General features: G+C 35.4%; 1 protein-coding gene across 10 annotated transcripts in view; it reads left to right on the top strand.

The window, feature by feature from the left end:
* WDFY3 (WD repeat and FYVE domain containing 3) overlaps positions 1 to 15,751 on the top strand; it is a 304,455-nt gene that overhangs the window by 202,777 nt on the left and 85,927 nt on the right. For 9 of the 10 annotated variants that reach the window (XM_054554129.2, XM_054554132.2, XM_054554131.2 and 6 more), the window contains 5 exons: positions 732 to 826; positions 7,425 to 7,545; positions 7,770 to 7,987; positions 12,853 to 13,088; positions 14,589 to 14,723. In XM_054554129.2, the coding sequence (XP_054410104.1) occupies positions 732 to 826; positions 7,425 to 7,545; positions 7,770 to 7,987; positions 12,853 to 13,088; positions 14,589 to 14,723 (805 nt within the window). The remainder of the gene's footprint in view (positions 1 to 731; positions 827 to 7,424; positions 7,546 to 7,769; positions 7,988 to 12,852; positions 13,089 to 14,588; positions 14,724 to 15,751) is intronic. The other variant, XM_054554133.2, reaches the window with a different exon arrangement.

The following is a 15,751-nucleotide window of genomic DNA, read 5'->3' as shown; positions in this document are numbered from 1 at the left end:
TTATGTCAAGAATGTATATTTAAAGCAATTCCTAGCATTGTAATGGTCACTTTGCTGAAATTATTACCTAAGCCTGTAAAAGTTTTTGTTTTTTTCCCTACTTTATAAATGAAGAAACAAAGCCCCAGGTCACATAATTCGAATGTGATACAGTCAGGATGTTTTTTCTTCTCCTGTTCCCCCTACTCCAGGAATTTAATCATATATGTAAACCCAAGTTCTTAACCGCTACGCTACAGTGGATCCATCCAGATAATGTTACGACATTCGAATATGGATCATGTTGTTTGGTTTTTGAAACCATTCGCATGTTAGTGCATTAAAGAATTCATATTTCAAAGAACTGCATTTTCCCCATATTTTAAAAGCATTATTTTATATAATGTTACTTGGGATGGTCCAAGAGGAAGCAAACTAAATATTATCACCTAATGGTCCTTAAAAGGCTAGTTAAGATAAGAAGTACAAGACATGCCTCCACACTTCTCTTATCTTTCTCGCTGGTGGTATGCTGTGAAGGACTGAGTGGGCAACAAGGAAACTAAAATCTCCAGATGATCAGAACATGCGTTTCTTTCTGCAAGTGAATAAAATGAAATGAGATAATGAAAAAAAAAGAAAAGAAGTACTGTTTTGGTTTTTATTCTTTGTATTTTGTTTCTTTGTACTTTGTTGTTTGTTTTCGGAAGAGGAAAAAGAAAATCCATAATCTTGTTTTCCTTTGTTTAAAGATTTGGGCAGTTTATTTCTTCTACTTTGCCAACCTTTGCGGTTTGTGAGAAATTTGTAGTAATGGAAATAAATAATGAAGAGAAGCTTGACACTGGTAAGTTGATTCTGGAGCTTGGAGAAGATAGTGGTCAACTAAATATTATGCCTTTTTTCTTCTGGCCCAAATTAGACCTGAATTATATGTGATTATATATAATATATGTATGACTTTTCTCCTTACATTACGTTTTTGGCCCTTCTCTGATGTATTTGTCTTATATTAAGCCTATACAGTATTGCCTACAAAATTTAATAGGGTGTGAATTTTACTTTAAAAATAAAATGTTTCCTATTTTTAGAGTATTCATAGCAACGTTTCTTTAAATAGCAAACTCTTCCTGTGTGATTTGAACATTATTTGATTTTTTAAATGTATGTATATCTCTTCAGAAACATGATACTTGCTAAACTAAATTATATCCATGTATCTGTATTACTATTATTTTCACTTCCCTGTTAAATATTTAGTAGTCACTGAGAAAAATAACATAGTATCATTTTATGTAAGTATAATATAAAAATAATTTCATAAGTTGTAAGTTCCTGGGTCCATGACAAGTACTTTTTTTGGAAACCTTTCCTCATTTAGTACATATATATCCTCCCTCTGTTCCCATATGTTTTTCTTGTTGTATATGCTAGGACAGGAGAGTTGCTTGGAATGCATTGAAAGGACCTTTTTTTAGGTTGACCTCTGGAATTAAATTCTCAAAATCTTATATTTGTTCAGCCTTATTTACATTGTTACCCTATTACATTATTCCCAAATCATATCATATAGATTATTTCATTTAAATCCATACAACCCCATCTACCTGGAGGGTGGAGAAGAACTGTTATAGTATCACTTCCTCCCAAAAGGGTTCTCCATGATGTCTGTCCTTCCCGAGCACAGCCTCTCCTGTGCTTCATGAGTAAGAGAAAGTGGTGTGATTACAGTTTTCAAAGGAGAGATGGAGAGATTTGAAAAACTAAGTGACTTGCTGCAAATCACACAGTATGTTAGTGACAGGTTCAGGACCCTGACAGTTACCTACTGCCAATTCATTTAGAATGATGTTGATATTTCTCTGGTGAAGCAAATTAGCAGTGGATGAGAAGTATAAAGATCAGATCAATGAATAACACTTATTGAATAAGTATTCAATAAGTGCTCTATATAATTTTGTAATAACCATATGAAGTAGGTACTATTATTCCAATTATACAAGGGAGGAAACTGCAGCCCAAAAAGATACAAGTAAAAGAAATTTATCCAATATCATACCATTGACTATATGGGAACCCAGGTAGTCCAAACAAGCATTCTAAGCTTTTAACTACTACATTTTCCTACCAAATGCAAAGATTATTTCTAAGTTCTAAATTAATATAGGCTGACTAATTATAATTAGGTAGTGAAAGTGCTTTAAAGATTGCTGAAATATGTAATGAAATATTTATTTATATTTATATTTTTTATACTGAATATAAATATTTATACTGAATATTTATACTGAATTTTATACTGAATATAAATAAAAATATAAATATTTATTTATTTTTTTTATACTGAAATATTTATTTCAAGTATAAAAAATATGTGGGCTGAACATGGTGGCTCACAACCTGTAATCCCAACACTTCGGGAGGCTGAAGCAGGTAAATTGCTTGAGTCCAGGAATTCAAGACCAGACTGGGCAACATGGCAAAGCTCCGTCTCTACAAAAAATACAAAAATTAACCAGGTGTGTTGGTGTGCACCTATAGACCCAGCTACTCAGAAGGCTGCAGTGGGAGGATCACTTGAGCCTGAGGAGGTTGAGGCTGTAGTGAATTGTAATTGTGCCACTGCACTTCAACCTGGGTGACAGAGTGAGACTCTGTCTCTAAAAACAAACAAAAAAAGGTGGGAAAAATATTTATCTGGTTTCCATATTTATTTGCTGTCCATTGAATTCAATAACCATAGTAGTGTTGTAAATTTTTCTTTCATATAGAACATTGAAGTAGGGGTGTATAAATTAGTAAATTTTTCTTTTGATATGCCAAGTTGATTAGACTGATACTGTCATCAGCTTATTGTCATTTGAAATAATAAAGTCAGAAGCAAATTGCTAGTCTTGTTAGTGTATGACATTTATTTATTTGATATGCACTGAAGACTTTATTGAGTATAATATAATGTTCTAAAAAATGAAAACTGTGACAGTAAGAAAAGGAGACATAAAAGTTAAATAAAATTTTTAATTTCTGTCTAGATTATTACTTTATTGTAGAAAAATTTAAAGGAAGTAGCTCTTAGAGTAAGTTTTGTGATATTCTTTTGATAAGGCAATTTGCAAATTACCAGTCTCTGTCTTCTCAGAAGAGGTGAGGATCTTGGGTTCTTCTTGGTAGCTTGAAGTATCCATAATGATTAAGGTACTAAGTTAGCATTTTAAAGGACAGTTTAAAGGTGCATTGTCCCAAACAAGTAAAAGTATATAACCATGAAACTTTAGCCTGAGCATTAGTTCTAGAAAGAAGGAAAGTATAGGAATACCTCAGAAATATTGCAGGTTTAGTTCCACACCACTGCAAATGAAGCTAACATCACAATAAAGTGAGTCACATAAATTTTTTGGTTTCCCAGTGCTGTAAAAGTTCTGTTTACACTATACTGTAGTCTACTATCTGTGCAGTAGCATTGTATCTTTTAAAAAATTTATATAACTCGGCCGGGTGCAGTGGTTCACACCTGTAATCCCAGCACTTTGGGAGGTTGAGGAGGGCGGATCACGAGGTCAGGAGACTGAGAACATCCTGGCTAACATGGTGAAACCCGTCTCTACTAAAAATACAAAAAAATTAGCCAGGAATGGTGGTGGGTGCCTGTGGTCCCAGCTACTCAGGAGGCTGAGGCAGGAGAATGGCTTGAACCCTGGAGGCAGAGCTTGCAGTGAGCAGAGGTCACGCCACTGCACTCCAGCCTGCGCAACAGAGTGAGACTCTGTCTCAAAAAAAAAAAAGTATATAACTCAATTTAAAAGTTTTTTATTGCTAAAAAATGATAACAATCATTTGAGCCTTCGGCAAATTGTAATTTTTGCTGGTAGAGGGTGTTTTCTGGATATTGTTGGCTGCTGATTGACCAGGGTGGTGGTTGCTGAAGGTTCAGGTGGCTGTGGCAATTTCTTAAAATAAGACAACAATGGTTTCAGGTGATGGAGATGCTAATTATTCTGATTTGGTCATTACATATGGTACACATGTATTGAAATATCATACTGTTCCCCATGAATGTATACAATTATATGTCAATTAAAAAAATAATAAAAGCAGGCCGGGCGCGGTGGCTCATGCCTGTAATCCCAGCACTTTGGGAGGCCGAGGCGGGTGGATCCGAGGTCAGGAGATCGAGACCATCCTGGCTAACATGGTGAAACCCCGTCTCTACTAAAAAAATACACAAAAAAAAAATTAGCCGGGCATGGTGGCAGGCACCTGTAGTCCCAGCTGCTTGGGAGGCTGAGGCAGGAGAATGGCGTTAACCCAGGAGGCGGAGCTTGCAGTGAGCCGAGATCGTGCCACTGCACTCCAGCCTGGGCGACAGAGCGAGACTTCGTCTCAAAATAATAATAATAATAATAATAAAAGCAAAAAAAGACAATATAGTTTGCTATAACAATGGACTCTTCCTTTCACAAAAGTTTTCTGTGTAGCATGCGATACTGTTTGATGGCATTTTACCTATGGTAGAACTTCTTTAAAAATTGGAGTCAATCCTTTCAAAAACTGTCACTGCTATATCAATTAAGTTTATGTAATATTCTGAGTCCTTTGTTGTTATTTGAACAATGTTCAAAGCATTTTGACCAGAAGTAGATTCCATCTCAAGAAACCGCTTTCTTGCTCATCTGTAAGAAGCAGCTCCTCATCTGTTAAAGTTGTATCTTGAGATTGCACTAATTCAGTCATGTCTTTAGGCTTCACTTCTAATTCTAGTTCTCTTGCTGTTTCTACCACATCTGCAGTTACTTCTTCCACTGAAGTCTTGAAACCCTCAAAGTCATCCATAAGGATTGGAATTAACTTCTTCCAAACTCCTGTTAATGTTTATATTTTGACCTCTTTCCATGAATCATGAATATTCTTAATGACGTCTAAAGTGGTGAATTTTATCCAAAAGATTTACTTTACTTTGGTCAGATCCATCAGATAAATCACCATCTATGGCAGCTATAGCCTTTAGAAATGTATTTCTTAAATAATAAAACTTTGAAGTTAATTCAAAGTCAAAATTACTCCTTGATTCATGGGCTGCAGAATGGATGTATTAGCAAGCATGAAAACAACATTAATTTTTTTGTTCATCTCCATCAGAGCTCTTGGATGGCTAGGTGCATTGTCAATGAGCTGGTAGTATCTTGAAAGGAACCTTTTTTTCTGAGCAGCAGGTCCGAACAGTGGGCTTAAAATCATCAGTAAACCGTACTGTAAGCAGATGTGCTGTCATCCAGACTCTGTTATTTCATTTAGCGAGCATAGGCAGAGTAGATTGAGCTTTATTCTTAGGGCCCTAGGATTTTCAAGTTGATCAATGAGCATTGGCTTCCACTTAAAGTCACCAGCTGCATTAGCCTCCAACAAGAGAGTCAGCTCTGTTTTTTGGAACTTTAAAGCCAGGCATTGACTTCTCCCCTCTAGCTATGAAAGTCCTAGATGACATCTTCTTCCAATAGGAAGCTGTTGGAAAAAAATCTGTTGAGAAGTCTCTTGGAGAAATCCGTTGTTTAGTGTAGTCACTTTCATTAATTATCTTACTAGATCTTCTGTATAACTTACTGCAGCTTCTACATCAGCACTTGCTGCTTCATCTTTCACTTTTGTTATGGAGATGGCTTCTTTCCTTAACCCTCATGAACCAACCTCTTCTGGTTCCAGCTTTTCTTTGTTTTTTCTTTTTGTCTGTTTATTTGTTTTTGAGACAGGATCTCACTTTGTCACCCATGCTGGAGTGCAGTGGAACAATCATAGCTCACTGCAGCCTCGGCCTCCTGGGCTCCAGCGATCCTCACACATCAGCCTTCTGAGTAGCTGGGACTATAGGTGTGTGCTAACATGCCCAGTTCATTTCTTCATTTTTTTAGAGACAGGGTCCAACTATGTTGCCCAGGTTGGTCTCAAACTCCTGTACTCAAGAGATTCTCCCACCTCAGCCTCCCTAATGTTCTGTTACAGTCACGAGCCAGTGCACCTGGCCCCCACCTTTTTTTCTGCATCTTTGTCAGCTCTCTCAGCCTTCATAGAGTTGAAAAGAGTTCAGGCTTTGCTCAGGGAAATGTTTTAGCTTAAGGGAATGTTGTAGATGATTTAGTCTTCTATCTAGACCAGTAAAACTTCCTATCAGCAATAAGGCTGTTTCATTTTTTTTTTTTTTTAATCATTGTGTGTTCACTGGAGTAGCACTTTCAGTTTTCCTCAAGAATTTTTTCTTTATATTCACAACTTAGCTAACTGTTTAGCACAAGAGGCCAGCTTTGGGCTTGTCTGATCTTTCAACATGCCTTCCTCTCTGAACATAATCATTTCTTGCTTTTGATTTAAAGTGAGAGATACGTGAGTCTTTCTTTCACTTGAACATCTAGGTGCCATTGTAGGGTTATTAATTAGTCTAATTTCGATATTTTTATGACTCAGGGAATAGGGAGGCCTAAGAAGAGTGAGAGAGACGGGGAAATGGCCAGTCGGAGCTGTCAAAACACATTTTTTGATTAAGTTCACTGTCTTATAAGAGTGCAGTTTGTGGCCCTTGTAAACAATTATGATAGTAACATCAAAGATCACAGATGACTGTAACAGATATTATAATAATGAAAAAGTTTGAAACATTGTAAGAATTTCCAAAATAAGACAGAGACATGAAATGAGCACATGCTTTTGAAAAAAAAAAATGGCCTGATTGGACTTGCTGTATGTGTGGTTGCCACAACCCTTTAATTTGTAAGAAACACAGTATCTGCAAAGTGCATTAAAAGGTGTGCCTCTGTGAGGTCTGTGACTCAGTAACTCATAGTTCTGCTGGAGGAGAGCTGGGCCTAGAACTCTGGGTTGTTGATGCCCAGTTCTGTGTACTTGCAGTACTATCTGAGAATGTCTCAGCTCCATTTCTTCCTTTCTTCTCTAATTTCTCCTTTATGCGTTTGTGCGCCTTTGCCTTTCTTCTGTGCTATTTAATTCTAACTTTTCTTTATGTATTACGTTTACTGAATAAGTCTATGCTTCCTATTTTCAATTTTTAAATCTGGTAGATTTAACTGTATCTTTCAAAAAAGAAACTAAAAATTAAGGATTTGAGAGGGTAAGAGTTAGCAGTGATTATTATTTTTATTCACATGGTCCTCATTTGATGACTTTCCCCCTATTGGGAAGGCAAGGGGAATATTAATGTAAGAAATATCTCACAGCCTTATTATCACTAGTTTAGGAAATGTCAAATGTAAATGAACAATTTTCAGAGTTGTAAAGAGAAATATTTAACTGACCCTTTTTCATGTCCATGTTGGTGAAAAGCAGTCCTGGAGAAAATGTTTTCTAAAAGATATTTTTCAGTGAACTCTCCAAGAACTATGTTGTATATTTTCTTTTAGCTTATCTACTGGCGAGATTTAATGTATTTATTTTTATTTTAGGAACTGAAGAGGAGTTTGGAGGTCTTGTATCTGCTAATCTTATACTTTTGAGGAATAGACTTCTGGATATCTTGCTAAAACTAATTTATACATCTAAAGAAAAGACAAGCATTAATTTGCAGTAAGTAAATCTTTTTTAAAAGTGATATACTAGTTGCTACTACTAGTTAATTCATGTTAGGCAAAAGAAGGAGTTGCCATTGACTTTAAATAGATTTTTTTAACCCTGAAATTTATAGTATCTCAAGAATGAAACTCAGTCTTCTTTTGCCTTTTTGATTTTAAATCCTAATTTCTGAAATTAATTTTGTTTTTTGTTTTTTAAATCCATCTGTCTCTGAATAGAGCTTGTGAAGAACTGGTGAAGACACTGGGTTTTGACTGGATCATGATGTTTATGGAGGAACACTTACATTCTACCACAGTTACAGCAGCCATGAGGATTCTTGTTGTCCTACTAAGTAATCAGTCTATTCTCATCAAGTTTAAAGAAGGACTCAGTGGTGGAGGATGGCTTGAACAGACAGATTCTGTCTTAACTAATAAGATTGGAACTGTATTAGGTATGGGACTTTTCTAGTCAGCTGCTTGAAAATGAGCTGGTGTGTTTTGTTTTATTTTTTAATTTTATGTAAACTTATCCTCTACAGTTTGATCACCATTAAGGAGATATTAATTTTAATTAATGATAGAATGAAGCGCTTACAAGATTTCAAATTAGGCCTTTTAAATGGCAAATCAAACTGAAGACAGAAATAAGATACTAAGATTTGAAAACTCAGGGAATTCCTCAAGATCTTTTTGTAGTATAGGCCTTATTGATCTGTAAGTAAATAATTAGCAAATTATCAGTAGTAGAACTAAATTAATAATAATAATAAATATTTATTTTGAGTACTTACTGTGTGCTAGTTCCTAAACACTTGCCAGGCAATAACATTTCATCACGATAACTCTGTGAGGTGCAAATATTATCATATCTATTTTACAGATTAGAAAACCAAATTCATTTTACTCAGTTCCAAAGCCTATGCTTTTAACATTTATCTTATATTGCCACACAAGGATGTAAGCTCACTAGTACCATAGCTATTTTCAGCCTATAACTGAGCATTTACCTGATGTTAGAAAATTGCAATTTCCTATGCTAGATTTATTTGAACTCATATATTTCCATTCATATTAGTAATATTACTTTGGAAAATATATATTTGAAGATATTGTTTTTATTTAAAGGCAAAGTCATTCAGTTAAATAATTTTAAAAATACATTTGTCATGTATCATTACCTTGTAAATCATATCTAATTGTTGTATGTCTGATCTTAAGCTGATATTGAGAATATCTATTTACCTTGGTCCGATGGGAAAAATAGGGATTAGAATTTAATATGTAATTTATTTATAGAAAAAAATGTTTAAGTATCAGTGTCTAGCTGCTGCCTGTACTACTTCTTCAAACATGAAAGTAAATTATAGGAAGACAGATCTTTTTTTTTTTTTTGAGTCGGAGTCTAGCTCTGTCCCCCAGGCAGGAGTGCAGTGGCGCGATCTTGGCTCACTGCAAGCTCCACCTTCTGGGTTCATTCTCCTGCCTCAGCCTCCCGAGTAGCTGGGACTACAGGCACCTGCCACCACGCCCGGCTAATTTTTTGTATTTTTTTTTTTTTTTGGTAGAGACGGGGTATCACCATGTTAGCCAGGATGGTCTCGATCTCCTGACCTCGTGATCCACCTGCCTCCACCTCCCAGAGTGCTGGGATTACAGGCGTGAGCCACTGCACCCAGCCATAGGAAGACAGGTCTTTCAACATACTACTATTGTATTGTTATTTCAGATGTGAAGAAGGTCTGAAGAAACTTTGTATGTGATAAAGGAAAAGTAATATCATTTCCATGTCACTGTGAAATGATTTCTAAAGAAAATTGTCTGCTTTATAATATACATTTTAAATGATCATCATGAGTACTTTTGTGCTCAAAAAATAGATCACATTTTACATGAACTCTGGGGAAGGATTTAATCTACAGTTATAATTATTTTGAACATTTTGGTAGTAAGAAGTTTTGTTTATTGGCCTTAATAATACCTACTGGAGAATAAACAATGAAAGGCACAATTGAATGTGAATTCTGTTGAATATGCAAGATTTAAATGCTAATTGACAGCAATGCTTATTTTGAAGGCCAACAGCAGCAGTAGTAATAACGCCTGAGATTTATAATAGTACATTGTGGTTTGCAAAATTATTTCACATATATCATCTCATTTGCCCTTCATGATTCTGGAGACAGGCATATATTTTATAGCATATAAGTTTTATTTTCTAGAAAATAAGCCTAATGAATATAAAGTAAGGATTAATTTCTCTAATTAGGAAATTAAGACTGTTAACTACATAAGGTTAGTTCGCTAGGCAGTAATACTCTCTAAAAATCTGTCTTTTGTTAGTCCTGTGCTTTTTCTGTCCTGCGTCACTTTAGTAATATTGGAGAGAGGTGCTTTCACTGTGTCTGACCTACCTGATTTCATGCATTAGAATCTTTTTGTCCTTCATTGGTACTTGCATGAGCATGCATATGCTGCTCCTATATCTAGGTATTCAATTTAAATTTAATTTCAATTTGACCCCACTTAATTTTCCCTGAATATCTATCTGACACATACACGTTTTTGTGTGTGTAAACAACTGTACATATCAGCTCATTTGATTCTATTTCTCCTTGATCGGACTAGCAACCTATTTTTTTTTTTTTTTTACTTTTTTATTCACATGTATTGGTTTTTGTAAAATTTTTCTTTATAAAAATAGATTTTTTTAAATTTTACTTTAAGTTCTGGGATACATGTGCAGAACATTCAGATTTATTACGTATGTATACATGTGCCATGGTGGTTTGCTGCACCTATCAGCCCGTCATCTAGGTTTTAAGCCCCACATGCATTGGGTATTTGTCCTAATGCTCTCCCTCCCCTTAACCCCCACCCTACAACAGACCTCGGTGCATGATGTTCCCCTCCCTGTGTCCATGTGTTCTCATTGTTCAACTCCCACTTATGAGTGAGAACATGCAGTGTTTGGTTTTCTGTTCCTGTGTTAGTTTGCTGAGGATGATGGTTTCCAGCTTCGTCCATGTCCCTGCAAAGGACATGAACTCATTCTTTGTTATGGCTGCCATAAAAGTCTTTCATGTGGCTGAAACTTGTATCTAAATTAATGCTTAATCGTGGTATATTAAATATTCCTTAAGATTAATTATAGGGGAAAATAATGTGAGAGGAGAGGAAAATGAGAATGCCAGTTTTTTGGGTTTTTTTTAGGACTTGCAGTGTTATCAAAATCTATTTTCCTATTTAATGTATAAAATACCACTTCATGTCTTTTGGTTTCTTTTTCACTTTTTAAAAATTTTTTATTTTTTAGAGATTGGGTCTTGTTATGTGGTCCAGGCTAGACTTAAGCTCCTGGGCTCAAGCGATCCTCCCATCTCAGCCTCCTGAGTAGCTGAGATGCCTTTTGATTTCTTAGAGCTCAAAACATTGTTTAATCTTATAATTTTATTTGGAATTTCTATAAAGAAAAATCAGCAAGATCTTCTAATTAAGTCATTCTAATTAAGCCAATCTTTCAGAAATGTGGCAGTTTCATTAATGAGGGCAAAGAAAACAATAATTTTACAGACTCTAAAATGGAGAAATGAGTTGTCAAATCATAGTGCCTCCACTTATGCCACATTGTGACTTTGAACAAATCATGTTTTCTATGTTGTAAAAATGATAATAGTAATTTCTACCTCACATGTTCATTGTGATTAAGGAATGATATGGGAAAGAGCTTGTTAAATTGCTATATAATTTTTTTATTAATTAGAAGAGCATACTTTGGAAGTTAATTCCCGTCACACTGAGGAATTCGTTAGGATAAAATATTTTAAAAGCAACCTAGACATAAATTTTTCCTTTATTATATAAAATAGTAGTTGTAATATGTACTTTGCTGCACTCCAGAAAAAAAGAAGTTGAAAAAAATATGGATATCTTTGCTGAGTGCAGTCGCTCATGCCTGTAATCTTAGTGCTTTGGGAGGCCAAGGCAGGAGGATCATTTGACGCTAGGAGTTTGAGACCAGCCTGAGCAACATAGCAAGACCCTGTCTCTACAAAAAAAAGTTTTTAATTAGCCAGGCATGGTTGCATATGCCTGTAGTCCTAGCTACTGGGGAAGCTGAGGCGGGAGGATCCTTTGAGTCCAGGAGTTTGAGGTTAAGTGAGCTACGATCACGCCACTGTACTCCAGCCTGGGCAACAGAGTGAACCCTCATGTCTTAAAGAATAAATAATAAATGCAAATATCTATTTGAAATACAAATTGCTTTAGACCGAAATCAATTCCTCATCTATTAGTTGCTATTCACAAAAGTTTCCATTGAAAATTTGACTAACATTCACTGTGTACTGAGTACTTCCCTAGGTATGAGGTGAACCACATGTTTAGGGTGTATCCTGAGTTTCATTATAAAACAGAGGAAACAAGATTGATAGAAACACTGATGCCATAAGCTACATTAGTAAGAACTGACTATCTCCTTAAAAAGCTGGGTTTCTAGAGAGAATTCCGGATGTTAAGTTCAGCCAGTGGATAGCTGCAGCCACAACGGGCTTGGATTTGCCATCCCACTGCCCAGCAGCTTTCCAACAGATTACAGATCATGTTGTGAGTAAAGATTGTTTTACTTACTCATTTTGTCTTATCTCTAAATTCATAGGTAATTTAAGGTTAACTAGTTTTTCATGATTTTCAGGACAATGAAATATATTAACTATATTGTAGCAAGTTACAAAAATTAGCTGGGGGTGGTAGCTCATGGCTGTAGTCCCAGCTACTCAGGAGGCTGAGGTGGGAGGACTGCTTTGAGCCTAGGAGGTGGAGGTTGCAGTGAGCCAATATCATGGCACTGTACTCCAGCCTGGGCAACAGGGCAAAACTGTGTCTCAAAAAAATAAAAATATATTATAACAAGGATATTTTTAAGTTATATTTTTGTAGCATTCTAAATTTTGGCTGTATTTCGGATTTCACTTTTTTCTAAGGGAACTACAAACCAAGAACACTAGAGCTCTTCTGAGGTCATTTAATAAGTAGAACTTATAGCACCTTAAGAAGGATTTTCAGACTCCTTGTATCTTATTTTCTCAACTGTGTTTCAAAACCTATATCCTAATAGACAGGCTTGCTAAAGTCAAACAAATTGTAAAGTAAAACTTTTAACTGGAGATTAATTCAACAATTGAATACTTAATTGCCTATAGTAATACGAATGTTCTGGATAGAAGTGTTGACACATACTGAATTACTTCCTCCTTTGTTAATGCAGCATGTTTATCAGTTGCTAATTTTGCACTTACTGTTATATTTCCTCTTCTCTTAGGATTCAACGTGGGCAGAAGTGCTGGTGGGAGATCGACAGTCAGGGAGATTAACCGAGATGCTTGTCATTTTCCTGGTTTTCCAGTCCTTCAGTCATTCCTTCCTAAACACACTAATGTCCCTGCCCTCTATTTTCTCCTCATGGCATTGTTTCTGCAGCAGCCAGTTAGTGAGCTGCCTGAGAACCTGCAGGTCAGTGTGCCTGTCATCAGCTGCCGGAGTAAGCAGGGTTGCCAGGTAGGAATTATCTAGCAAGGGGTGCGTGAAATTACGTATTCCAAAGAATCACCGTAGGATAATGGATGATCACTGTAAAACCAACTGTCAATTCCATCAGTTTCCCCACATTTAAGGTTTGATTTGGGACAGAAAAATCTGAAAATACCACAGAAAAATTTCCCAAAAAGTCCTTTGTCCCTATTTACATTTTTTTCTATATGATTACTCTGTATATTATATATGCATAAAGACTCTGGATGATATTTAATGGTGATCTAAAGAACTCTTTTGTTATATGATTTATTTTATTTTATTTTATTTGTGAGACAGAGTCTTACTCTGTCACCCAGGCTAGAGTGCAGTGGCATGATCTCAGCTGATTGAAAATTCCACCTCCCGGGTTCAAGCGATTCTTCTTCCTCAGCCTCCTGAGTAGCTGAAACTACAGTCAGGCGCTACCCCACTGGGCTAATTTTTGTATTTTTAGTAGAGACGGGGTCTCACCATGTTGGCCTAGCTGGTCTTGAACTCCTGACCTCAGGTGATCCAACTGCCTCGGCCTCCCAAAGTGCTGGGATTACAGGCGTGAGCCACTGTGTCCAGCCTGTCATGTGATTTATTTCTGCAGAATTAAAAATGAAAGGAGTGGCTTATATACCATAAATTAAATATCACTCCTCGAGTGGGTATGACAGGATTCTCAGTGCAAATTCGGATTAGGAAAAAAAAAATTACTTAACGATAGATAGCATCCACATTGGGAAAACAGTAAGACTTTACTTGACTTCTAAATGAAGACTATTAAAGATGTCTAGATATAGCTTATGTTTGCGGCACTGCAAAGACTTAGGAATTTCGCTTTTAGACTCAACTACACTTCCATCCTAATGCCAAATGCTATTCAAATCAATTCTAGTAGTTGACAAAATCTTTTAAGTGTAAACACTTGAGTCTGTGCCCTTAGATTAAATTAAGATACAGATTCACGCCTAGCACAGTTGTATTGGTTATGCAATTTTTCAATATCCATGGTACCATAGTCATAAAGTTTATATATAAAACTGCTATTAATAAGTCTCAAATTAATTTTTAGTTTATCAGATTTATCTGTAAGTAATCTAAAATTAAAATATTGCTGAGAATGGGAAAGAAGTGAGCTTAATGTGCTTTGTTTAAAAGATCTTGCTTAAATTTATTCGTTCTATAATTTTATCTCTTGGCTAATTAACATGTATTTTATTTTTATATTCTTTAGGAAAAAGGTAGAAAGCAATGTTTTTAACATAGGTACCTAAGGCAGGATGCAGAATGATATACAGTATTCAATTTTTTTATATCTATAAAAATGAGTTTTAAAATGTAGGATGGAAGGGTACTAGTTCTTTATGTCTATATCATTGGTTACTTTTAAAAACAACAAAAAACTAGTTTCAAAGAAATTTTAGACTATTAGAACTTATGAGGGTCTCTACTGAAAAATTGGTGGTGGCTAATATTTGCTCACTTTCACCTCTGCAGTTTGATTTGGATTCCATTTGGACATTTATCTTTGGAGTTCCTGCCTCCAGTGGAACTGTGGTCTCTTCTATCCATAACGTATGCACAGAAGCTGTTTTTTTATTATTGGGAATGCTCCGCAGCATGCTGAATTCAGTAAGTTCACTCAAATGCCCAGGCCTATTGAGAATTCCTCCTGCCTGGGATACTTTTTTGTAAATAGAGGAATTTTTTGGTAACATAACTACTTATTTACTGCATGATCTCAGGAACTTCAGACTCTTATGTTAGACAAAATTATGTCTAACGTAAGAACAGACTGTGTAGTTATTAAGACCGTGCACTCTGGAGCCCTACCTGGGTTAAAATCTCACCTCTGGTACTTCCAATGTATTATCCTCAGTTATGTGCCTCAGTTTCCTGGTGTTTAAAATGCTTGCAATAATAGAATGCATCTCTTAGGGTATTTGTGAGGAATTAATAAGATAGTGTATACACATAAAGCACTTATAAACATGGCTGATACATAATAAGTGCTTCATAAGTATTAACTTACATTATTAATGTAATAAAATATATAATAATGAGTGCATATATAATGAGTATATATTTGTAGTATATGTTATTACAATAATATGTTATTTCAACTTTTAAAGTCACTTTCATTTAGAGGTCAGAAATGTTAACAATACAAGTTTCATTTGATTTTGTTTTTGCTTTTCTTCTGCACTAATTATGTCTAACTTAGAGATGAAGAATTGAAAGAGTAAAAGACAGAACTGATGTTCCTATTGATCTCACAGGAATACTGTGAATGATGACCAGATTTGTTTATACAATTTAGGATTGTGTTGTAACAGGAAATATTAACTTGACTCCTTGAATTACATGTACCTGACAAATCTAATTTCAGTCAAAACTATTGTTGTATCATCTAAGAACAGAACATTACCATTAAATGTATTAATTTAGAATGTTTTAGGAGTCTTGTTTTGGTGCCTATTCATAAACAACTATAAAGACATAAGAAAAGTTTTTTAAAAGATACTCTCTGGGCAGGTATCAGAAGATATACGTTGTTCAAATATACAGTATTCATTTTTTTAATCATCATCATTGTGGTATTACATAATGCTTAAGAGTGAGGCTCAGAAAGGTGAAGTAACTTCCCCACCTTTTATCTT

The sequence above is a fragment of the Pongo abelii genome, chromosome 3 (assembly GCF_028885655.2).
Source record: "Pongo abelii isolate AG06213 chromosome 3, NHGRI_mPonAbe1-v2.0_pri, whole genome shotgun sequence".
In the NCBI taxonomy this organism is placed as follows: domain Eukaryota; kingdom Metazoa; phylum Chordata; class Mammalia; order Primates; family Hominidae; genus Pongo; species Pongo abelii.
Note: the sequence above shows the minus strand (reverse complement) of the source record. Positions and strands in the feature narration are given on the sequence as shown.